This window comes from Dipteris shenzhenensis, chromosome 1, assembly GCF_047967505.1.
Source record: "Dipteris shenzhenensis isolate YYH24624 ecotype China chromosome 1, Dip_SZ_1.0, whole genome shotgun sequence".
Lineage (NCBI taxonomy): Eukaryota > Viridiplantae > Streptophyta > Polypodiopsida > Gleicheniales > Dipteridaceae > Dipteris > Dipteris shenzhenensis.
The window spans coordinates 68,342,489-68,369,098 of NC_141596.1; the positions used below are offsets into that span (position 1 = coordinate 68,342,489).

A 26,610-nucleotide genomic window follows, 5' to 3' on the forward strand; every position below is an offset into this window, starting at 1 on the left:
CTCAGACACGCCCTTGCTCGAGGGCTGGGAGTCTGGATGGGATTGAGGGGGAGGGTTGGAGATGGAAGAAGTGGCCGGAGCTGCTGAAAAGGGATGAGGAGAGGAGGGTGGAGGGTGGGTAGTGAGAGGGACTACAATAAGGGACGCGAGCGCGCGGGGGGGGGGGTAGAAGAAGAGAGATCCAGAGGGGGGGGGGAGTGGACTGACGGGGTAGTGGAAGCCTATGTAGCGGGAACTCTAGTGTTATGCTGATGTACAAGAGTCTGGGTGCTTTGGACCCTTGTCACTGGGGGGATCTTCCGAAAGATCATAGAAGGTTTTGTTCTCCAGAGTCTAGGGATGGCCTGTTGGGGCGCCTTTGGACTGCTTCCCTTGGGACTAGGAAGCTGCCTCCCGCTTTGCCCTCTCGCGCTCATGGAGTTTGGCACGTAGCTTGCGGTTCTTCAAAGCCTTCTTACTCAGCTTCTTACGAATCAAGCGCCCTCAGAAGGCTCTACCCATGGTGTCTGGGACTTTGGATGTTGCTGGCCGGGGGTTGTGCTCTACCCGAGCACGCCGCCGTCTACTCCTATTGAGTCTGAGGAACTCCGTCATCAGCTACCATTGACGTTGTTGTTTGAGGCAAAGACTCAAGCACCGTGCCAAAGCAACTCCTGATGGATTGAAGGATAGGAAGGTACTCCCTTAGGAGCCTTTAGAAGCGGAGCGCCACCTAGAAGCGCCACATGTGATGAGTCGAATCCATGTCGTCCACACTGAATCCATGATAGCACGGTATCAGGTAGACAAGGTGTGGCCGAGGAAGATAGGACTTTGCTCCACCAAGGTCTGGGCGATGTCGTACTGCTGGAGGAGGAAGACACTCCCCTCTCGTACATAGTGACCTCTTGAATGTGGTCATCTGCTAGTGCTAAGCTCCCTCGGAGCCAATCACGGACTTGTCTCCTTGAGGGCATGAGACTTACGATCATGCCCACCAAGGCTCTATCCTGGAGTGGCTGATCTGCACTTTCAACCTGTTGCTTGTCCTATGGAGAAAGTAGAACCTTTAAAGCAGTGGGTGTCGAGGATGCTGCTGTAAGAGCTTGAGTTGAGGGTGCTTGCCATAAGAGCCCCTCTTGCTAGGCCAAAGGTCACCACGAAGTTTCGTTCCTCTAAGGTAAAGCAAAACAGTGCGCTACAAAAGGAAGGGGGTTGGAAAAAGGAAAAAAGGAGGAAGAAAACAGGACCAAGATCCTAAAAAAACCAGCCACAGGTTTAGACAGAAAGGGGTGCTCCAACATTGAGAGGGCTGTCAGAAAACTCTCTGAAATGGGAGCCTTTCTGAGCCCAAAAAGCTTGCACCAAGAGGCTGCAAACGTCTTGAGCAAACGGGTGGCTCCAAGGGCTCCCAAACCTCCTAGGAGCAGGCGAATGCACAACCAAAGGGCTGCACACAAAGATAAGGATCCGAGGGCAGCTCAGATTGTCGAAGCTGAAACAAGATCCCTGCACAGTCGAATGCGCAAGGCTTAGAACGAACCCAGGTCCAATCCAAGAAGAAGATCCAGGCCAGAAGCAGCCTGGCAGGAGGCTTCAAACCAGCCAGCAAGAAGCTCGATTGAGCCACTCAAAGCTGTGGGAAACTCCAAGAAGAAACCGAACAGGCAGGAGATAAAAAAGCAGCATATATGCTCTCACTCCGGGCCACCTGAACACAAAGACTGCGTCTCAGAAGAGCTTGAGCTACTTGAGAAAACCCCGAGGAAAACATGAACTGGGGGGGCCCACAGAAACAACAAGAAAATGATCGTCCAGGAGCGCCGCTAGCTGCACCACCTCCTGGACGACCTCCAATAGACTAATGCGAACAGAAAACCAGCTCTCTGAGGAGAAGACAATCCCCAAAAAAGTGCCGCGACCTGACCCGAACTACCTCACCAACTAGTAGCAGAAACTCGACCTGAAGAATCTCTAGAAAAGCAAGAAAGCAGCAAAGAAAAGCGAGGAGAAGAAGGAGAGGGGAGAGAGAGAGAGAGAGAGAGAGAGAGAGAGAGAGAGAGAGGGCGGGGGAAGGGAGGGGGTGATGAAGAGGCTAGGCGGGGTGAAGGATCAGCTCAACAAGAAGCAGGGAGAGCAGCGAGCTCAGTACAACCCAGGATCTGATGACCTTTCTCTGTGTTGCCATCACTTGTGAGCAAAGTCCATGTGTAGTTGTTGAAAAAAATATCTGCTGGTTGTTTAGCCCCCCCCACTCTGGTTGTTGACACCACTTCCGAGACAGTCTAGGCAGTGAGCTGGGGTTCTGACAAGCAAGTACCATAACATGCAGCTTCTAGGCAGTGAGTTAGGCTTCTGAGAAGCAAGTACCATAACACGCAGCTTCCGCTATATGGAGGCATAATGGAGCTTGTGCCAAGGAAAAAAATGTTCTCACTAGTATTGTTAGCAAGTTTGCCACCGTGGAGGAATGCACATTTCTAGATATAGGGATTATTGTCATGACTCAAGTCTCAATGACTTTAGAACAGTGTCACAAGAAACGTTTCTAGAAACGTTTCTAGGAACACGTTTCTAGATTTTTACAGGCGTTTCGTCTAGAAACGCCTAAAAATACTTATTTTATAGAAGTTATATATATAATATACTTCATAAATAATTGTCTTCAGATTCTCTCTCTCTCTCTCTCTCAAAAGAGCTCTCAGACTCCTCTCAAAAGAGCTCTCAGATATCCATATTGTGCACACAATGCACATTGCACACACATATTACACAGTTGAAAGGGTAAAAGGATGCGTCACGCAGCCTATAGATTGAGGTTTACAAAGACACATATCTTCCAGTTTACAAATTACTATTAACTAATTAGTTGCAAGTGCATATGGCTACTAGCATATGCCATGGCCCATAGTTCAAACAAACTTACAAGTTTCAACTTATATGTACCTGCTCTAGTTGAGGATCTCAAAGGACAATCCTCCGCTGCTTTTCGAAGCTTCAGCATGAACTCGTATAGCAAGCCCATAGTACAACCCTCATGGTCAAAGAGTCGAAGCACGAAGTACAAGGGCTCTATGGACATCTGAATGCAAAGGGCTTCCTGCCAAAACTAATTGTCAAAGACAATCCCCTCGACATTCTGTCCAGCAGGCAATCTCGAGTTACTCCAATCCAGCCAATCTGAACTGGTCATCATGCGAGGAAGGCTCTCTTTGGTCTCAACCAGCCTACAAATGATAAAGTTTAAACAAATTTAAACAATGAATAATTTGAGGAATTGATCTTTGAATGATGAAAATTGAATCATGATTCATGAATCATATCTGCTAAGGACTAGGAAGATGTAGCCAAAGCGTGTCTTTGAGGGTCTCAATAGCTCCCACTTACACTCCCTTCTGAATAGGGCCAGTGCATGTGGCTTACGAGTGATATAAGTCACTAGCTGCATTGCTTTTTCGACCACACTAGACACCCAAGGCAGCTTTCCAATATCCTCCATCATCAAGTCAAGAGAGTGTGAAGCACAAGGTGTCCATACTATCTTGGGATACTTCTCCTCTAGAAGACTTCCCATTCTCTTGCAGTTGGAGCCATTATCGGTGATGACTTGCACCACATTGTCCTCACCAACCTCCTTGATGGCTGCCTCAATATGACCCCATATCCACTCTCCGGTGATGTGAAGGCCGGCATGTGAGGCATCAACCACCCTCAAGAATATGCTTCCCACACAACTAGTGACCAAGATATTAATTATGTGTCTCCTCTTCGTGTCACTCCATCCATCGGAGACTATGGTGCATCCATACCGACTCCAAGCTTCCTTGAGTCCCTCCATGTCTTTCTTGATTAATCCCACCTGCTTCTTCAAACGTGTGGTGCGGAGAGTCTCAGAACTAGCAGGTGTAAGGGATGATGCTCCTGCTCTACCAGCAGCTACAAGTGCATGATAAAACTTCTTGTAGGCAGGAGTCCTTGCAACATTGAAGGGAATATGCAAGCGTAGAAAAACTGCTCCTCTGCAATTGCAGCCTCTTGCTCCAGGCGTGGTGCCCAAGCAGCCTGTATAGGAGTAACTCTCGGAGTGATAGCTGCTGGACCACGCGGCCTCTTGGCAGGAGGCTGTGGAGGAGCTGATGGCATAGCAGACAGCCCAACTGATACGGATGCCAATGGAGTGGTGCCATGTAGAGGCTGAGTAGAGGCACTCCCATGAACTTGTGATGTCGATGTAGATGGAGTATACCCATGCCCCTCATGTTGTGAGTGAGAAAACTGCTCCTCTGCAATTGCAGCCTCTTGCTCCAGGCGTGGTGCCCAAGCAGCCTGTATAGGAGTAACTCTCGGAGTGATAGCTGCTGGACCACGCGGCCTCTTGGCAGGAGGCTGTGGAGGAGCTGATGGCATAGCAGACAACCCAACTGATACGGATGCCAATGGAGTGGTGCCATGTAGAGGCTGAGTAGAGGCACTCCCATGAACTTGTGATGTCGATGTAGATGGAGTATACCCATGCCCCTCATGTTGTGAGTGAGAACACTCGACATTCCCGGTATCTGACTGCGATGATGTGAAAGTGACGGTTGTGTTGAAAATGGAGAGAGGGTGAGAGACACATGATTGGAGACAAGAGCTGAGGCACGAACTGATGTTGATTGATTGATTAATCACAGCAAGTACATAGCCTCTTTTATAGGCTGGGCAAGCCTTATCTTCCCACACAGACACCTCATAGATGAGGTCACACACAAGAGAATCTAGATCCTATAATCTAGGGGAGGAATCACACCTACCACATGAGGTGGCACAAGTGGCCTCAAGAATCTTCACACTCACACAACTGTAGAACACTCCTAGGACTCTAGGACCACACACACTAGGACTCCGATTCCAACAAACCCCCCTTCGGAGCTAGGGTGAGAAACTATGACATCTTCCAGACTGTGCATCCCAGGCAATTTCAGAGGCTAACAGCCGAGCATAATTCAGAGGTTGAACCAAGCACTCTCATGGCTTAGGTGTCAACGTGATCAGAGACTCAAATCTGAGCATGGATGCATGACCAACTCATAGGTCTAGCGAATACACCAACATTTTGGAACTTGGCCAGGCCTGATAAAGGAAAGACATAACGACCCCCCTGTCTCCTAATTGGGTACATGGAAATAAGTGGAGCCTTTTATAGGACAAGGCACACAAAATGACAAATTATTACATCATTTTAGGGGGACTACCCAAGGCAGAGTACCTAACACACATGACTCTAGAAAGCCCACTCTTCATCTATCACCTCATGGAGGGATAGACCAGAAACAGCAGTAGTGCAGGCTTGTTCCTCAGGTCCAGAAGGTGTAGCTTCATCGTCTTCGTCCTCGCTCTGCTCCGCAACCAGATTGGCATGTTCTTTGGCTTGTACCTTTGCCATCTTCTTGAAGCAACGATCCTCTGGATGGCCAAGTTTCTGACAGTAATTACATTTAAGAGGTTTTCCTTTCTTCTTGGGCTTATTCTTGAGAAAGAATGCTTTGCCAGATTCGAAGGAAGATTCTGCTTTCTCTGTAAGCCTACGGTCCTCATCAATGAGATGAGCTACCATTGCGGCTGACTCTTAGGACAGCAAGGATCTCATTGTACTTGGAAATGTCTTCAATACTTGAGAGAAGTATAGCAACTTGATCATCATCTTCAACAATGGCTCGGATGGCAGATAATTGTTGGAGAATTGACCCAAGATTGCTCAAGTGTTCATTGAGGGTTTCAGTTTCCTTCATCTTGAGCTTGAAGAGTTTTTGTTTGAGAAATACTCTGGAATTATTGATCTTATTTCCAAACAAATTCTCTAATTTTTCCCAAACGTCATTTGCAGTCTTATCAAAATCCACGTGGATAAGGTTGTCAGCTAAAGCTAGGCCAATGATAGCCATTGCTTTATCATTTTGGTTCTCCCACCAACTGATTCTAGCATTATCACTTTGGGGTTTTGGCTCCTTGCCATTGGTGATATTCCATATCCCTTCTTGCATAAGAAGAGGCCGGAGTTTCGTCTGCCAAGTTGGAAAATTGCTCCCTGAGAATTTCTCGATGAACGAGGAGTTTTTTATGCTATCCATTGGTGGGAAGGTCTTAGCTGTTATTACAGCCAGTGTCTAAATCCCTTACAATGTTTACTCAAATTTCAAAAAAGGCCCAAATTTTACATGGTAGAAGCTTCAATTATGCCAAAGGAAGACACATGATAGAAAAGCCCTAAATTTTTGGGTTAGGGTTGCTGCAAAATTAGGGTTTGCAGAAAATTGGGGCTTTTCAAAATTTCCTAGAGCATAGTGTTCTAGCAATACTAGGGAAGCTTCAGACCATAAAAGCCCCAACAAATTCACCCAAAATGAGGCAAAATTCTTGAAAAGCGCAATTTAGGGTTTTGGGCTCAGATATGCAGCAGGAAAAGTGTGAGCATGAGAGTAGGCAGAATATCTCAGACAGACTGTTTGCAAAAGATAGCGCACATTTCAAGGCTGGCTGTACGGACAGTACTGTAAAAGCGTACGAACAGTAGGCCTGTTTGTACGGTGCAACAGTCCGTACAGTCCGTACGGCTGTACGGCCTGTTTGCTGGTCAATGGAGAGGCATAGGTCCGGGCTGATACGGGCTCTTGTACACTGATGCTGAGGCTAAAGAGCAGTCGATGATGAGGCTTGGGTAGGAGCTCATGTGGAGAGGCAAACGAAGAAGAGGGAGTGCTTCGAGGAAGGAGAGGAGAACTAGAGTGGCCCAGCAAAGGAGAGAGGTAGCGGCGAGGCAAGGGAGAGGGGAGAGGAGAATCAGGGCAGTAGCATCCGAGTGGCGCAGATTTTGAGGCTGTTTGGTACGGGCCTGCTGTATGGCAAATCGTACGTCAGTACGGCAGATCGTACGGCAGATTGTATGGCAGATCATACAGCAGCTGCAGAGGTCAAGTTGTACGGAAGATTGTATGCTGCAGGTACGATCGTACGGCAGGCAAGCCGTACAGGCTGCACGGCTGATTTGCAGTGGGCTGTGCGATCTTCTTGTAGGTCGATGGAGAGGCTTCGGAGCTGACTAAAGGATTGGCCGTTGGTGAGGCAAGGCTCAGTCAGGGAAGACCTGCTCTGATACCAACTGTTGAAAATGGGGAGAGGGTGAGAGACACATGATTGGAGACAAGAGCTGAGGCACGAACTGATGTTGATTGATTGATTAATCACAGCAAGTACATAGCCTCTTTTATAGGCTGGGCAAGCCTTATCTTCCCACACAGACACCTCATAGATGAGGTCACACACAAGAGAATCTAGATCCTATAATCTAGGGGAGGAGTCACACCTACCACATGAGGTGGCACAAGTGGCCTCAAGACTCTTCACACTCACACAATTGTAGGACACTCCTAGGACTCTAGGACCACACACACTAGGACTCTGATTCCAACAGGTTGCCTCTATGCCCAACTTCTATTGCTCAACCAACACATTAGCTTGAAGAACTTGATTTGTGATCACGGGATGGAGGAGGGATCGAATCTCAACAAATTTGGATGAGGTACCTCCATATTCCAAGAAGATCCCCTCTGGAATGGCATGGCAAGCACTCTTACCCTGGTCTCCGATCCATAAAAAATGTGCTCGAACTCGAGGGGCAGATCCCGTCAAAGTGTCACCACAAAACTTGCATACTGACCTCCTCGTGCCAGATGTGCCATATCTCTTTATAAAAATGGCATCCTGCCATACATCCCGTTTTGTGCTTCCACTCGGTCTACCGGCACGTCTTGAGGCCATGGTATGGGAGTAGAGAGTAGAGTAGAGTAGATTGTAGAGGCTAGAGGAGAGTAGAGGGTAGAGTAGAGTAGAGTAGAGTAGAGGGTAGGGTAGGGTAGAGTAGAGGGTAGAGGGTAGACCGTAGAGGAAAGTAGAGGGTAGAGTAGAGTAGAGTAGAGTAGAGGCTCGAGGGTAGAGTAGAGAGTAGAGAGTAGAGGAGAGTAGAAGGTGGAGTAGAAGGTAGAGTAGACTGTAGATGGTAGGCACTAGAAGGCTGGAGCAAGGCAAGCAATGGAGCGTCGCGGGAGGAGCGAAAAAACAAAAACGGCGGCCAAAATCTGCAAGAAACTCGTCGCGGTGGATTTTTGGACAGGCAACGTTTCGCCCCAACTGCGCGTTTTGGGCGTTTCGAAGAAACGTTTCGTCTAGAAATGTTTCTTCGCGTTTCGGTGCCCCGAAACGCGTTTTTTGGTGACACTGCTTTAGAAAGGATTCACAACATACGGCACATTAAGAGAGTACAATATTCATTCTTCAAGGGATGACATTGTTTCCTCTCTTAGGTCCAATCGGCAGTATTATCCGTTGCATATGATTTCACTATTGACAGAGGGTGGGAATTACAAGGTACCTTGCAGAATTCAGAAGTTCTATTGGCCTAAGGTAAGGAATGACATATTTACATGTGTCTCCCGTCCTCAGCCTGATAAACAATGAAGGCATCTTATAGAAATACCCACCTTAGGTACTAGATCAGCCATCAATACGGACTTTGTGGCAAAGTTATCACTAGCTACTACTGAGACCATGAATAGTATGTGTCCACCAAGGTGACAAGGTCAAAATGCTCATCATGTTGATTTCATGTGTACTAAGAAGATGTACAAGTTTTTAATTATATGTTAGCATCCAATATGATATTCAATAAGTGATCATTGAAGAGTAAGACCCAAGTTCATGAATCAGCTTTGGAGGGCCTTGGTTGAACATTTTGGAGATAAATTTTGATAAAGGTGAATTTCTCTTGTGTTTTTAATCCAAAGTGATTTTAGGTATCACAAACTCATAAGGAAGTGTTCTGGTGTAGGGGATTTCATTGACACCTGCTGCCACTGCAGACACTTTTGCTACTTCTGGTTCATCTTCTCACTGCTCCGACAGTGCTTGCCGCAGACTTTCAACGCTTGAATAGATTCGTTGCGATTAGAGTAATGAGGCGAGAGTCTCATGTTTGCGCATAGAGCTTGATAGCGTGCATATGGATGAGGGTGCCTATGCATGAACATGTCACTAGGATTCAAGATTTGCGAGAGCAACTCTTGAACATTGATGAGGTCATTCCAGAGTCACAGCTTGTTACTTTTACTTTGAACTCCTTACCGGAGTCTTATCTTTCTTTTCATACGTCTTGCATCTCTCAACCTTTCGATGCAAGGGAATCAGAATCGCCTCAATATGCAAGAGTCGGTAGCACTCTTGTTGCAAGAGGAGCATACGTGAAAGAACATGGCTTCACGTTCTCATAGTGAGGAGCATGCTTTTCAACCCAAAGATAAGGGTAAAAAGAAAGTTCAACCAAGTCATCCTCTAGCAGTGGTTTTGGACATGCTTATACATGGGAAAGATAAAAAGGATGCCTCAAAGCCTTTCAAGAAAGGCAAGTGCCATTTTTTGTGAAAAGCTTGGTCATCACATCAGTGAATGCCCTAAGAGGCTTGCAAAAGGGAAGAAGAAAGAGTCTGGTATGGTAGTTTTACACTCAGCTCAACATGCAGGGTCCTATGATACTTGTTGAGCTTGATTGGGCCTTCTTTACTTGCAGATATGATGTTTCTTGGGAGTCACGCATTTTCAGCGTGAATGAGACGGCTAGGGCATGGTACTTTGATAGCGGTGCTTCCCGCCATGTCACCTCACATAAATCTTTCTTTGATAAGTTATCCAGTGCACCGGTTGGCAAGTTAGTTTCTTGTGCCAATGATTCTTCTTATCGAGTTAAAGGGATCGGAGACCTTTCACTTACAGCTGTGGATGGTTCAGATTATTGCGATGCTTTGTATTTCTCTGGGATTAAGAAGAATTTACTTTCTTTCTCTTCTTTCTCTCTCAGAGGTTACCTGGTCATTTTTTAGGATGACAGATGTATGATCCGTGATAGGGAGAGAGATTATGCCTTGGTTTTCATCGGTACATTTAACATTATGTCACGGGTTGTTTCAGCTTGATGCCTATGAGAAAACAGCTTGTTTAGCTTTTGTAGCTCCTACTTGTGCCATGTAGGATGCAGAGTTATGGCATGCGAGGTTTGGGCATGTAAATTATGGCAGCCTCATGTTATTGCAAAAGCTTAATATGGTTGATGCTTTGCCTCGTTTGGAGACGACTCCAAACAAAATATGTGAGGGCTATATTTTGGGCAAAATGCATCGTGTTTCCTTTTCCAAGGATGGTGCAGTCTGGGCTGCACAAAAATTACATTTTGTCCATATTGACCCATGTGCACTCCGCCTCTTGGAGGTCATCTTTATTATATTATATCCATAGATGAGTTCACATGTTTTACTTGGGTCTTTGCTCTTAAGCAGAAGTATGAAGTTTGCAATATGGTCAAAACACTTTATGCCTTGGTTGAAAATCAATCTGAATGTCGGTTGCAGATCTTCTGTTCAGATCGAGGGGCGGTATATATGTCCAAGGCATTGCAACAATTTTTTGCTGAGAAGGGCATTACACATCAGTTTATGATGAGGTATACTCCTCAACAGAATGGCATTACACACATTAGTTTACAATGAGGTATACTCCTCAACAGAATGGGAAGAGTAAAAGGAAAAATCGGCCACTTTCGGAGATGGGGAGATGCATGCTAAAAGCAAGAGCGTTGCCACACAAATTTTGGATGGAAGCCATCATGTTCTCGAATCATATTTTGAACAGATGTCCCATGAAGGCTCGTAAGGTCATGACACCTTATCAAGCATGGTTTGGTCATAAGCCCAATGTGGGCTATTTTCGTACATTTGGTTGTGTAGCATATGCACATCTACCTCAAGAGTTGCGTGGCAAACTTGATGACAAGGAAGAGAAGTGCATCTTTATTGGCTACAATTGTGAAAGCAAGGGTTATAGACTTTATAATCCCGTGACCAAGAAGGTTGTCACTAGTCGTGATGCTATCTTTGCTGAAAATGCAGATCTGCCCTTTGCTGGTTTTGACAGAAATCAGGGTCCTTCTAAACCCTCTGACAGGCTGCTGCCCATTTCCTTTGATGCTGCACCTGAACTCGTTAACATATGCCCACACAAGCTTCCATTTTTTAGTGTCACACAAACTCTATACAATGAAGGTCAAGCACTTGATTTGTTCGAGCATATTTACAGATGTTTTATACAACTATATGCAGCTGAGAATCTTCTAAAAAAGAAAATACATTAAGTCTGCATGTCCACCTCAGCGTCTGGGCTTCGTCCCTCAGATGACACAACGGCTTGATGGGAGGACATCAAGCCAGCAACTCCTCCTTCTGGAAACAAAGTACGGCTGGCTGTTATAGCAGCCCAGGTAATCCCTATTCCTGAGTTTTTCTGCAGGAGTATGACCATTGGAAGAACCACTATTCCATGCTTGAGGAGGTAAAGGTCTCCTAGCTGAGACAAATTTCCTCGTAGTTTGCCAAGTTTTAGAAGCATTCTTTTTCTTAGCTTTAGGCTGAGACATAGAAGGAACTGAGCCAGAGGCATTCCCATTGCTCAAGACTTGAGCCTTTCCCTTATCTGGTGCTGCATTTGCAGGTTTATTGCATTTATTTTTGATCCCAGAAGGCCTAGGGGCATCCTTCTTTTGCATTGGAGAAGGCATGGCATCCGGGGGCATTTTATGCAAAACCAAGGGACATTGGTAAGCCATATGTACGAACTTTTTGCACTTAACTGTGACAGAGTAAGATTTGGGAGTGAGCGTATCCATTGGAAGAACCACTATTCCATGCTTGAGGAGGTAAAGGTCTCCTAGCTGAGACAATTTTCCTCGTAGTTTGCCAAGTTTCAGAAGCATTCTTTTTCTTAGCTTTAGGCTGAGACATAGAAGGCACTGAGCCAGAGGCATTCCCATTGCTCAAGACTTGAGCCTTTCCCTTATCTGGTGCTGTATTTGCAGGTTTATTGCATTTATTTTTGATCCCAAAAGGCCTAGGGGCATCCTTCTTTTGCACTGGAGAAGGCATGGCATCCGGGGGCATTTTATGCAAAACCAAGGGACATTGGTAAGCCATATGCACGAACTTTTTGCACTTCACTGTGACAGAGTAAGATTCTGGAGTGAGCGTATCCATGTCCCAAAGAATGCAAAACATGTTAGAATTTCCATTTGGGCGAGGTGGACATGACACCTTTTCTAATGATGCTGCAAGTTTCGGCAAAAGTGAAGCTAAGCATTGGGGAAAATCCACCACCTCTATCCAAACCAGGCAAGGATACATGATCAATGCTTGGTAGTCTCGAGTAGGTGACCAGGGCAAGACATGCACCATTTGCTGCCCATAAAAGAGCGGAGAATGCTCCAAGATCATTTGTTTATGCTGCTCATCTGTCAAGATGACCTCAAAAAAACCCTTAGTTGCATAATGTACCTTACGGACAAAACAACCTCCCAAAGTCCTCGTCAACCAGTTGCCCACATCAGCTACAACATGCATACGACTCAGGAAGAAGATAATGACAGCATGCTTGGCATATTCACGTATTGGGTCTACTTTGATCAACCTCGACCATAATTCCAGCAGTGGGAGGAGCATCGGTCCAATCCTTACGTGTGTCTTCAAAACCTTCATGCATAACATCAAACACCCACTGTGCCTCTTGAGAGATGTAGGCAGGGTCATCCTGACCCAAAGCTTGCTTCTGCTTCTTGTTTTGAGCGAATATTTCTTTGTTGAAGTTTTTTCAAATTCATAACCCGCCATTGTACACAAGGAGAGAAGAAAATCTGAAAGCCAAATTGAGCAGAACAAAAGTCCACCACAAAGCCAAAGTATGACGGATGGTGAGGGAAAACTTATTTTACAAACCAAGGTATAATATGGACAACTATGGACAATGAAAATCTACAAGAATCCCAAGCAAACAAGCTATAGAAGGAGAGATTAGAAATTCGGGATAATTTCTGAGGTAAGAGGTTGGAAAAAGAAGGGCAAACAGCAAACCCCCCACTAAAAGGCGAATATGGATAGAGATGAAAAACGGAGGGTAAAGAGCGTAAAGCTGGACAAAGGGAGGGTAAAACAAAACCATTGACAAGAGTGCATACTAAGCACATAGAGGCGAACTAGAAAACCCCCAAACAGTGCGTGAAATGAGGAGAGGCCGGAAGCAGCAAATGGCGAAATCTGCAGCAGCTGCAAGAGACCTGCACACAGCCTGAAAATGCCTTGGAAGCGCCCAAAATGACCTCGGAAGGGAGATAGAAGGTGTCGTGAGCAGGGATGGCAGCAATTGAGAGCTAGAGACCACGCGAGGGCTTGGGAAGGTGGACATAGGGGCTGAGAACCCCCCGGAGTGGGTGGCCTGAGCAGCAGCAGAGGGGGAAGGCACAGACCTGCTCTACTCTCCTGTCCTCTCCTCTCTCTCTCTCTCTCTCTCTCACACACACACACACACACACACACACACACACTTTAAAAAAAAAAAGTGAAATCATATGTTTTTGTGTGGGAAACCTCAAAAAGAGGAAAAAAACCCACCATGAAGTACAAAAGTTAAAAGATTACAAGTATGCTTCTGAGAGAAACCTCAGAAGTCTGCCAGAAAATATAAAGAACTGATTACAAGTCACTTGGAGGAGGATCAAGTAAAATATCCTCTAAAGTGAGATTATTAGCTTGCAAAAAACCATGTAACGGAGTGACATCACCATCAATAAAACAAAGTTGCTTTTTGCCCTTGTGGTTCTTCTTAATATAAGCTAGCAACCGGAACTTTTGAACCACAGGATCATAAACCTGTCTCAACCAAGGATGAAAAGACTCCAGAGAAAAGGAAACATCTGCAGCTGGAGATGAAATGCCCTGGAAAGATGGCTGTACTGTAGTAGAGTTCTCAATCAAAGTAGGTTGAAGCTCCAAGGAGAAGGGAACATTTGTATTCTGAGCTGAAAAACATTTCAAAGTTTCCTCTACTGCAGGAAGTTACTGAAGAGAAGAGGATTCCATGAGAGTGGAAGCATCCAACATTGCAACTTTGCTCTTGGAAATAGAAACAACAGCAAGGAACAAGAGAATGTGGCACTGTAGTAATAGGATCCGGAACTGCCAAAACAGCAAAAGGATTGGAATCTTTAACCGCTTTGTCTGCCTGAACTCTTTTCCAAACCTTAGAGGGTTTAGCAAAATGCCTGACTTCCTGTATGGTAGAAGAAGAGATAGGAACAGGAGAAACTAGAACAGGAGGATCAAAAGGCTTTTGAGCTGAAGTTGAAGAGCATGGAGAAGGTCATACTCTATCAAAATCGCCCAATTGTTGACATTTATAATAGGCATTAGAAAAGGAGGCAAAACGAAGTGGAATCCGGAGGGGGTGAGGCAGTTCAAAATCCACTTCCAAGCACGCGCGCACACACACTTTTATTTTGTGTGGAATCTTTGAGTCATTATATTACAAAAAAAGCTATCCTAGAAAGGGAGAGCTATAATACATCAAGAGTAAATCTCATTGTAGGACAAATATACATCATGATCAAAGACACGAGATTGCAAGCAATCAAAAAGCGATTGTTGCAAAGAGTGTCCGAAGAAAGAGAAATTGGAAAAAACAGGATCACCAAAGACCCTATGATTGTGATCCTTTCAGAGCGTCTAGAGTGCCTAGTTACCGAACCCAAACAAAAAAGAAATCAAACTCCTGTCTGGGTGGATGTACACCAAAAAGCCAGAAGAACTTGCCAAAAGCAATCTGAGGAAACCGAGCTCTCAAAATCTGCCCAAGGAAGTCCAAGAAAGCACAAGAGGAAGGACAATGCCAAAAGAGATGAGGCACAGTCTCTCTCGGAGCCAGACATCTGCGACAAATAGAGGAAGCAATATGTCGTCGTGCCAAGAGCTGTCCATGAGGAAGAACACCCAACAAAACTCTCCACAAGAAAACCTGCTGACGGAGAGGAATCTTAGAATGCCAAATTTGTCTCAAACGTTTCCGCCATCATCTCATAGGACGATTAAGATGCCAAAGCTGATTTGCCTTTTGTGAGATAAATGGTGGAGGAAGTAGAACTTTATAAAGAGAAGAGATTGTAATATGTGCAAATTGCAGAGGACGGCATGACAAGCCCACAGAAGAAAGTGTCCAATCTTGGAGACTATCTTGTAGATGCAATGGAGGAACCCACTTAAAAGGTTGGAGCATCAAAGTAATCTTATGCCAAAGTGGACGATAATGCATGCCAAGGCCAAAGAAAATACGAACGTCGAGGCTACTGCAAAGCCAAAGGAAGGGCGAACACTCTAGACCAATGTATACTTCGAGTTCTGAAAGAGTTGCCCTGCAAGGAATCACTGCCATGCCAATCCAAGTGGGAAAGGATATGTTTCCAATCCATTAACAAATGGGAAACCAAAGGACAGCCAGGGATTTTGCCTGTCACAGAACCAAAAAGAAACTCCCATTGGGAAAGCTGCCAATGACCAAAAATTGGAGATTCAACATGCAAGAGTAAATGACGAATCATGGCAGCCTATGGTTGAGAATCTTGCAAAAACTGCAGCATGAGTTTCTCCTTATGGGCAAGAATGTGCAGATGGATATTGAGAATATTAAGACCTCCATGCATCTTTGGAGAACAAAGCTGATGTACCTGAAGCAAACGCAAGCTTTTTTGCCATGGCGAGAACACGAGAAGATTTCTAGAACCTCAGACATAAAAGAGGCAAGATCAGCCTTGCTGAACATAAGAAGAGGCAAGTAGAATTGAATATACGCCATCAGAATATATTGCACAATAACGAACATGCAGAGGCTAAGTTGCCAATTTTCAGTACTCCAGCTTTTTCTTGAGAGCTGCGAGAATCCAATCAGATTGTTGACGAGGAGAAAGTGTCCAACTCAAAGGATAGCCAAGATGACGAACCAATTGAGTTGGTGGGATAATTTCTCCAGGCCATAAAAGAGAGTGCCATTCCTTGGAATGCAAATGCAACAATTTTGATTTCTAAAAATTTACATGAAGCCGAGCAGCTAAACCATACAAAGAAAGAGCTTGCTTTAGCTCAGAAAGATCCTGCTTTGCATTGCATATTGCGGGGAGTGAAAAAAGAATCATCTGCATAAGCTTGAGCAAGCAATGGTTTACTGTCATGAATTTCCAAACCATGTAGCTTATCCGTAGCTACGAGATGATCCATATACTGAAGCATGGGGTGCGTGGCTATAGCATACAAGAGCGCACTAAGTGGACAGCCTTGACGCACCGAACAACGAAGAGTCCATGCTTCAGAGATATCCCCAGAAAGAATGCAAGCAGCTTGACTGTCACTATAAAGCCAGTATATGATATGCTGCAATTTCTGCCCAAATCCCAAAGCATGCATTGTTTGAGAGATGAAGTCCCATTGAATAGTATCAAAATCCTTGGCAATATCAACATCCTGCTCTGTGTATTTGGCATACTCAATTCCAACATAAGCATTTGCAATATTATCATTGATATGCCTGTGAGGAACAAAACCATATTGTCATGCAAGTATCCTTTAATACGATCAACCACCATTTTGGTGATGGTTTTATAAATGACAGGCATAAGAGTCATGGGTCTCCAATCAGCCAATGATTCACAAATCTGCTTTTTGGGAAGAAGCTTTACTAGCCCTTTTTTCCAAGAAACTGGCATATGTTGCTGTTCCCAGGCATGGTTGATCATACACAGCAAAATGGGCTTGAGAAGATCCCAGTATTCAAGAAAAAATTCCACTGTAAGGCCATCCCATCCCGGAGATTTCCATTTACCACATGATCGGACAACAGTGATCAATTCTGTTTCAGTGAAAGAGCATTCAAGCTCAAGAGCTTGTGCATGCGAAACAATAGGGAAAACATGCTGCAATAATTGAGTCCGAGCTGCCAATACTGCCGGAGAAAGAGGATTAGCCTGTCCAAACTGCTTGGAAAAATGATGAACACAAGCTGCAGCAAGTTGAGCTCGAGAGGAAGTCCAATGTCCATCAGAAAGCAGAGTACGACAAATATTGGTAGCTTGTCGCTTATGATGTAAGCTCTTTAAAAAACCCTTCGACAAGTAACCTTTATCCAAGAAAGCTCGTTGACGAGCTCTTGTCTCCCATTTGGCAAATTTTCTATGATCATTACTTTGCAAACAATGTCTAGCTTGGCATAAAGATGTGCTTTCTTCAAGAGACAAAGACCGAAAATGACTGAGTTCAGTCAAAGACTGATAGGTAGATTTTGCCCGAGCAACCATATCCCTCAATGTTTTGAGATAATTTTTGCCATACTTGCGAATAACTGATTGCCTACGAGCAACAAATGCATCCCAGGCATAATCAGTATCAATAAAACTCTGAGGTGAAAGAGGTTGACACGCATCATACACCATGGCCTTAAAATGATCATGATCCAAATAGCTATTGTTAACCATGAGGAGCCTTCTGTGTGGAAGCCTATCATCCGGCATGTCATGCAGAGAAATCCTCAAACATAGAGGTGCATGATCAGAATGCACAAATGCATAATCAACTGACAAGGTAGTAGTAAAAGTATCAGAGTGCTGAGGATCAACTCTGTACCACCTGTCCAGTCTAGCTTTGTATGTAGATTGAGCATTGTGCTGGAAAGTAAACCCAGGCAGTAATGGATAAGATGCTGTCCAAAGATCAGCAAAATTGAAATCAAGCAACAATTTAGACCAGCTCTGCCTCTCAGAGGCCAACATATGTGTATGGCCAGAGGTATTATCCCCTGGCTGAGGAGCATTGTTGAAGTCACCACAAAGAAAAGCATACTACCTCCATGGATACCTCTGCATATCTTCCCAAATTTGTCCTTGATGACGGGAGGATTGAGGAGCATAGACAGATGCAAATTCAAAGATATCACCCTGTACAATGCATTGCATAACCATCCATCTGTTGGAATGGTCACCTCCCCATCTGTAAGCCTTCATATGAGGAGAGCATGGGGGAGGGAGACCTAGGGCAGTACCCCACAGAAAAAGAGAGAAAGGGGCGGCCACATGGACAGCATCATGGCTGTCATGTGGGCAGCACATCTAGAGAAGGTGAGGAGTGGCTGCATGATGGTGACACATGGTGGCTGACCTCAGCAGCAGTACGGATGAGTACGACGCTGCACACGTGGCTGTCTGGCAGAAGAGATGGCGCAGAAGGGCGGGGCAGACCAGCAGATTAGGTTGGCCACATGAAGGCCAGGTGGAGCAGCAAATGGGGCTGCTAGTGGGCAGTGGCATGCCTTATATAGGGCTGGGCCCTTGCCTTAATTGGAGGGCCAAAGGGCCCCGGTTTTAGAGCCCTTAAAGGGCTGGACCAGCAGCAGACTGGTCGGCCAGTCTGGTCAGCCAGTATGAAGCTGACTGGTTGGTTTTTATGACAGGCCCCTGGGCCTATAAAAGGAGGCCATTATGCCTCATACAAACATCCAACTGTCCAGCAAGAACAGGAGCAGACAAGAGCAGCCAGAAGCCACTCCCTTGGGCCTCACACTGGGGGTGAAGGAGAGTGGAAGGTGAACTGAAGACTGAGTTCCCTAGAGGCTGGACCTTGGCTGTCTTCTAGGACAGCAAGGTGTTGTGATCATCATCAATTCTCTGGAGCAGCCCTCTGACAGCAGACAGGAGCAGCAAGAAGGCAAGCCTTGGGCCTATACACAGGAGGTGAAGGTGACCCTGAAGGAGCTGCAGACTGAGCTTGAGTGGCAGCCCACCTAGGCTGGTTTCCAGACAGCAAGGTGGAGAGGATCGTTCTGGACAGAAAGTCTACAGACGCTCGAGGTGGAGCACGTGGGCTCGAGTCTAGAGATAGCCAGCAGATAGGAGAAGTACCTTGTGATAAGATCAGAGGACCACACCTTTGGTGGGACTCTGGATCTATCTCTTTTGTATTGTGTCCATAGTTTTGGACAGAAATATATTATTTTGGTGGTTTCTCTATCTGGCTGGTTCATTGTCTATTGATGAGTCTGCACATCTATTTTATGCACATAAGTTAAGAAGTTTGTGATTCCACATCCCACACCACACTGTGTGAGCTCCTAGTCTTCCGATGTGCGTAACCTCTGTTGGGTCATTTCTAACACCATCTGCCTTGTGAATCATTGAAGGCCGCAAGCACCCGCAGTGTGGGAGCACTAGGGCTGATGCGGGAACCAAGAAAAGGAGCAGGAAGGGGCGCGCAGGATGCTGGCTGCAAGCTGGTCTCCTCCTCTCACACACCTCTCTCTCTATCTCTCTCACACACACACACACTTTTTTTTTTTTTGTGGTAAAATCCAGTGCATTGTATTTGTCATAACTTTACAAGCGGGAAAGTCTCCAAGATGGAGAGTATTCCACAGATCACACACACTTTTTTTTTGTAAAATCCAGTGTATTTATATTATCATAAATTTACAAGATGGAAAGTCTCGCACTCACTGACATGAGACTCAAAAAAAGGAGCCCAATGGAGAAACTCAAAAACAGGTAGAGAACACTTCAAGGCTAGTGGCATCCAAGTCCCTTGCAGCAAAACTGTCATATAAGGATTGCTTGAGGGACATTCTGAAGAAAATATATGCCTGAGGAAACTGTTGACCCATCCTAGAATGCAGTCTCTGCGTCCAAATGGTCCATAGTACCCAAAAGCGAGTCCAGTAAAAGAAGAGGAGGAATGGAGACATCTGAGATGAGAGGCATCCAAACATCCAGAAGAGTTTCCCAAATCTGATAGAGGGAAACCGAAGCTGCAGCAAATGAGAAACATGAGTGATCAGTATGCGGGATTGTGGGCAAGACCATAATAGGTGAGGAACTGTCGCGTACTGTTGAGAGCAACGGGGACAGGAAGGGGAAGCAATGCGGCGTGCTGCCAATTTAACCCCAATGGAAAAGGCTCCCACAATACATCTCCAAAAGAAAAGCCTCTGTTTCAATGGCAATTTGGCTTTCCAGATTTTCATGAGTCGTGATTGCCACCAAGATAAAGGCCTATCCAAATTCCAAAGAGTGTTGGCATGCTTGTCAATCCATGGCGGTGGAAGAAGAAATCTGTAGACCTTCGAAGAGGTCAGATTGTGCATTGAGAGCGTATGGGTAGAAGGAGGTAAAGAAGTCAAATTCCAGTCCATTAATCTGTCTTGTGCAAACAGTGGAGGAACTGGAACAAAAGGCTGCAACATAGCTGAAAGTGTTCTCCAAATGGACCTATGATGCAGGCCCAAGGAGAATGTCCTGCAAGCTTGTGGAAATGAAAGCATACAACCTTGTTGATCCACAACATCACCAACAAATCTGACGCCCAATTTCATGAGATTGTATGCTTTAATAGGTGCCTGTAGAGCGAGAGGCAATTCAAACACCTTACTCCAATGGATGCTTTCCAATCGAAAAGAATTACCATGATGAGAAGAAGCACCTGTCCATTTTGCATATGAGAGAATTCTCTTCCAATCATGAATAAAAGCAGAAGAAACAGGGCAACCAGGAATTTTCCCTTGAAATGTGGACATGACTGCTTCCCAGTGATCTGTAATCCAATGCCCATATGCATGAGTCGCCATGTTTCCACACATAGCTGCTAACATAATAGCCCATGGCTGTTTTTGCTGAAGAAAATCAGCAATCATAGTGCTCTTTCGTGCCAACATATGAACCTGGAGATTGAGAATATTCAGCCCCCCATGAGTCTTAGGTGAACAAATGGACTGCATAGGTAGTAGTCGCAAGGCCTTTTTATGAGATTTGCTTTTCCAAAATATCTCCATAGCCTGGGACATATAGGAAGCCAAATGCTTGAAAGACCAGGGAAGAAGAGGCAAATAAAATTGCACATATGCCATAATGATGGACTGTACTATCCGAAGTCGAACATGTAGAGGCCAGGTGGACAAATGCCAGTATTCCAGCTTCTTGTTAATCTTTTGAAGCACCCATTTGAGCTGTTGATGCGGGGTAATATTCCAGCCAATGGGGTAACCTAGATGCCTGACAATAGTATGGGAAGAGATAATGTGGCCTGGCCAGAGAAGTGCATGCCAATCAGCTTCTTTCAAAGCTAGAAGTTTTGATTTCTGGAAATTGATGTGCAGTCCAGCAGCTATGCCAAAGTCTTTCAGCGTGTGCATTAAAAGAGAAAGATCACTTTGAGAATTCCTGGGCATAAAGTATGAATCATCAGCATATGCCTGTGCAAGAAATGACTGTGCCCCTGGGATTTGCAAGCCATGAAGCTGTCCTGTGTCTGCAAGATAGTCCATATGCAACAGTAACGGATGGGTAGAAATGGCATACAGTAAGGAACTGAGAGGGCAACCCTGTCTCACTGAGCGGGTCATAGTCCAGGTTCTTGACAACCCACCACCAAGCAAGCATTGCGCTGTGGCCTGAGAATAGAGCCAGTAGATGATGTGGACAAGCCGAGGGCCAAATCCCAATTTATGCATAGTCTGAGAGATAAAATCCCAATGGACTGTATCAAATGCTTTCGCAATGTCTACTTGCAGAATGAGAACATCTTGTTTGGAGTATTTGGCATACTCAATCGCAAGTAGGGCATTGGAGATATTGTCTGTGATTTGCCTTCTAGGAACAAACCCATACTGCCTAGGATGAAGTCCTGCTTGCAAAAAGAAGCGAACCCTGAGGACAATCATTTTAGCAATGAGTTTGTAAATGACAGGCATGAGAGATATAGGCCGCTAGTCAGCCATCGTTTCACATAACCTTTTTTTGGGAATCAATTTTACTAGGCCATGTTTCCAGGATGGAGGAAGAGATTGTTCTGCCCAAGCATGATTGATCATGAGAAGAAGAGTGTTCTTGAGATCACCCCAAAATGCACGGAAGAATTCAACAGTCAATCCATCCCAACCAGGAGAGCTGTTTTTGCGTAGATGACTCAAGGCATCATCCAGTTCACTAAGCATAAAAGGCTGCTCCAATGCATAGGCCTGTTCCCGAGACAATATGGGCTGGACATGCATGAGAAATTGAGATCTAGCTGCATTCACTTGCATCAAATGATCAGGCTGAAGAGAGAGGAGATGCTGAAAATGACTAGAGCATTGCAATTCCAATTCTGATTTGGAAGTGGTCCAGGTACCATCATCTTTCTTGATCCTGCAAATATCCTCCTTTCTCCTATCAGCATGGAGACTTTTGAAAAAAGCTTTGGAGGAGCAGCCCTTATCTAAAAGGGGTTTCATGCGAGCTCGGATTTGCCACTTCTTTAATTTGCGAAGATCATTTTGGTGGATGATATGAACCGCATAGGCGCAAGAATCCTGTTCAGAAGGGGTAAGCTGCCTATGAGAACTGATTGCATCCATTTGCTGCTTGTGAGATTGAGCCCATTTCAACTTAAGCCTGAGGTTTCCCATGTAACTCTGTCCATAGTCTTGAATAATAGTCTGTAAGCGGAGAGCAAAACTGATCCATGCAAAATCCATATCTTCCTGAGCATGCAAGAGGAGGGGACGGAGAGCCACTCTCACCATGTTCTGAAATTGTTGATGAAGTAAATAGGCACTATTAACATAGAGCAGGCGACGACCAAAAAAAGGCATATCATCTGTCAGACGTGCTATTGATAGTGTCAAGCATATTGGAAAATGATCAGATAGCAAGAGTGAGTGATCAACCCGTAATGTACATGTAAAATCAGCATACTGCTGAGCATGGAGCAAGTACCATCTGTCAAGTCGAGCCCAGTAATGAGTAAAGGCATTGTGATGATATGTATAACCCATATCTGTGTCTCTTGTTGAGAGCCATAGATCTTCTGCATGCATAGATGAGAGCATATCTTCCCAATGTCGAAGCTCAGTGGGGATCATGTGAGAGCGATGAGTAGTATTGTCTTGAGTGGCAGGCGAGTTGTTAAAGTCTCCACACAAGAAAGCATTGGACAGCCATGGATATTGTTGGAGAGAGGCCCACATTTGAGCTCTAGTCGCAGAAGTTTGTGAGGCATAAACAGATGCAATTTCATAGAGATCAGCCTGCCAGGTGCACCTGATCACCATCTATCGACCCTGAGGGTCATTGTAAGCAACCATGGGCTGTATATCATGTTTTACCAGCATGCAAACCCCCGAAAAGTGCATTGTGCCAGCATAAAAAATATCATAACCAGCATAGTGGCCTTGCTGGCCAGCCAAGAAGTGTTGGTTGTGTTCCTGTAAAGAGATCACATCGGGATGCATTCTATGTACATAATGCCAAAAAAGTCTCCACTTATTGACATTGCAAAGACCCTGAACATTGTATGTGATGCAAGTAATTGAAGTAGACATAGAAGATATGTACAGTCAAACCAAAAGGCAGAGTAAAGTATAAGCTGTCAGGCCTCAGCCATGACATCAACATCCACCTGTGCTCCTGGATCATTAGCTCTATGATCCTCATCATTGTCACATACAGGAATGCCTCTTTTTAACACATCAACCCACAGTTGAGAAGCAAGGCTGTCAGCGGGGGTAGAGGTCTGACCAGGGGTAGAAGTTGAAGCATCCCAATGGCGAGACTGTAATGGACGTGGTTTAAGAGCGAATACCTTTTTGGGTTGCTGCCAGACAGCCTGGGGAGAGGCATGAGATTCTGAAATTTTGCCCTTCCCCTTATCCTTTTGCTTAGCTAGAACCTGAACCATATTTTCTTTGGAAGGGACAGATTTGGGAGCCACATCACCCAGTTTGGAAGGCATTGCCTTGGACCCCGGGGCATAAGTTGGGGGGGGAGTATTTTCTGGAGCAATAGCTGTGGGTGGGAGCTGATGCAGTACTGCAGGACACTGTGAGGCTAAGTGGCCAAACTTATGGCATGTGAAGCAAGCACCTGCAAAAACTCCCCATTTCAGATCAAAATATTTTTCACCAAGGGGAACATCCTCCACTTCTACCGCAATGGAAGGAGGGGTTGGGTGATCTGTATCCCAAAGAATACAAAAGCGATTGCGATTACCCGAAGGACGGGGAGGGCATACAACTTGCCCCAAGGTGGTTGCCAAACTTGGTAACTCAGCCCTCATATAGTCCGGAAAATCCACTACCTCAACCCATACGGGGCAGTGATGTCGAATGAGGCTGTGGTAATCCTTATTTGGCGACCATGGCATGACATGCACCATTTGTCTGCCATAGAATAAAGGCGACATCTCCAATATCTGCTGACGATATGAGGCATCCGAAAAGTGCACTTCATAAAAACCCCTTGAAGCAAAGTATACTCCTTCAACAAAGCAGCCTCCCAACAATGCCTGAACCCACTGGGCCACATCATTTGCTGAAGGTAACTTGCCTGGGAAAAAAATGATAAGTGCTTGCTGAGAGAACTTTCGAAGAGGAGCAACCAAAGAAGGCAGCTTCAACTTGTATTTGATGGCCGGGGGAGGTTTGGCCCACTCCTTCCGGCTGTGATGAAATTCATCTTTGAGCATGTAAAAAACATAGTGAGCATCTACAGAATCTGCAACAGAGACATCAACTTGCTGTCTTTTGGAGTCCTGGGTCGACTCCTTGCGAGAATAACTTTTGAACTGGTCCTCCATGAAGAGAAACAGGGCGGGATAGATGAAGTGAAGGAATAAAAGCAGAACTGTACGGACAAGGAGCAGGCTGAAAGTACAAGCTGTACGGAATGTACAAGTTGTACAGATATACGGAAGAAAGGCTGAAGGGGTTGAGTCGTACGAAAGGAAACAAGGAGCGCAGAGGCTGTACGGAGAGCGACGATGGAAGAGATGGCTGACGCAAAAGGATAAGGCTGAATGTACGGAAAAGGACGGGGGTACGACGATACAGCGAAGATGCAGGTCGACGGACAGGCAGGTAAGACGAAATTGCGCAGGGACGTGGCTGTACGACGTCCGTACAGATGTACGGCGTCCGTACAGTTTAACGGACAGATTACGGGGCTGAACGGAAGCGTAACGCAAACGTGTGCAGAGGCTTGGGGAGGCTGAGCAGCGACGCTCTCGACACGCTCTCGACGCTCTCTCTCTCGTCTCGACGCTCGCTCTCTCGTCTCGACCCAGACCTGCGCAGGTTCACCCTCCAACACACCGCGCGCACACTTTTTTTTTTGTAAAATCACACCACACACACACACACACACACACACTCTCTGTTTCACACACACCCCAATGGATACACATACACATACCCACATACCTCACAGATCACACACACACACACTTACACACACACACACACACACACACACACACATCTAGAATCTAGATGTGTGCTATTATAACCTCGAGCTGAGATGCCATGTGCACTCATCGACACTCTGATATATCCAGATGTTGTAAGTCATGTTTTTTTGGTGTGTGCTTTGTCCCATAGACCCGTGAGGTCTCCTGAGGACGTTAATATATCTGTCTTTCTTTCCTTTCTCTCTCTCTCTCTCTCTCTCTCTCACACACACACACACACACACACACACACACACACACATTTATTTATATAGTTGATAAGGACTTGTGAGGGTAATTTCTAGGAGTGTGAAAGGATCATCTTTTGGCCATGTCTATTGTAATAGCTTTGAGAAAAGGTTTATCATGGATTTTGCTGTTAAATATGTTTGCTTGTTCTAGTACCTCAAGAGAGACATGCTATATGCTTAGATATGTTATGCCTTGAAAAATATGTTTTAGACCACTTTACCCACAGAATAAGGATGCCAGGCTCAGATTTCTAGGTGTCTTCCTAGTGCTTGTCACGAGCCTAGTATTAAAAAAAGAGGCCTCATGCCTTGGAATAGCTGCTATCTTTTCAAGTTGAGACTAAAATGTACTCTCTCAATTTCAGGCAGTCCTTAAGATGGTAAAGGAAAAAAGTTCTTCTATATTTGTTCTTCTATTTTGAAGTGTCACGTTTTGCACTATTAGGTATCTTTAGCTAGCATGAAAATTTTGGAGCGTCTAAGTCAAAGGCAGTGGCTGTATGGATTGCAGGGGACCTTGTTGTAGCTGGGGCTTTGTATTCACAGGCGATCAAGGCATTTCAGGATCAAAAGGACATGGGCTATGATTATGTACGAGCTTTGCAGGCCTGGGGCTCTATAGAGGCAAAAGCCCGCAATTCAAAGAGGGCTCGTGTTTTATTTATGGAGTCAATACATGCTGCCCGTCAGGTATAAGGCCAATTCTGTGCTGAAATTGTATGTCTTCCTGTTGGCAATCATGTAAGAGATTAACCCTCTAAGTTCATTTTTGGACCATCCAGGAAGAGCGTCGTTCTCCTGGCAGTATTAATGGGGCTGCTGTTTATGGATTACATGCTTGGGCAAGGCTAGAAGAACAGCTTGGTAACTGGAGTAAGGCCCGGGACTTACTGATTAGAGCAGCAGAAATACAGCCTGGAAATGCTGTGGTTCATCAGTCACACGCACTTCTTGAAGCAAGGGCACACAACTATGCAGCTGCTCGTCATCACTTTAAACTTGCTGTTGAGGCAGCTCCAAGTGATGTGAAATGCTGGCATGTAAGTCTTAACTCTCCAGGGAACGGGCGAGGGATTCTTTCGTCAACAAAATCAAAAGGATAATCTTGAAGAACCTTATGAATGTTAGTCAGCCCAGTGTTTTTTCAAACGAGTCTTAAGTTACATCTTGAAATCACATCTTATATCCATTATCAG

At 45.3% G+C, this 26,610-nt stretch overlaps 1 protein-coding gene across 5 annotated transcripts in view; it reads left to right on the plus strand.

Moving 5' to 3' along the window:
- CRSH (Ca2+-activated RelA/spot-like protein) overlaps window positions 1-26,610 on the plus strand; it is a 55,089-nt gene that overhangs the window by 21,324 nt on the left and 7,155 nt on the right. For all 5 annotated transcript variants that reach the window (XM_087377628.1, XM_087377650.1, XM_087377655.1 and 2 more), the window contains 2 exons: window positions 25,926-26,104; window positions 26,197-26,454. In XM_087377628.1, the coding sequence (XP_087233754.1) occupies window positions 25,926-26,104; window positions 26,197-26,454 (437 nt within the window). The remainder of the gene's footprint in view (window positions 1-25,925; window positions 26,105-26,196; window positions 26,455-26,610) is intronic.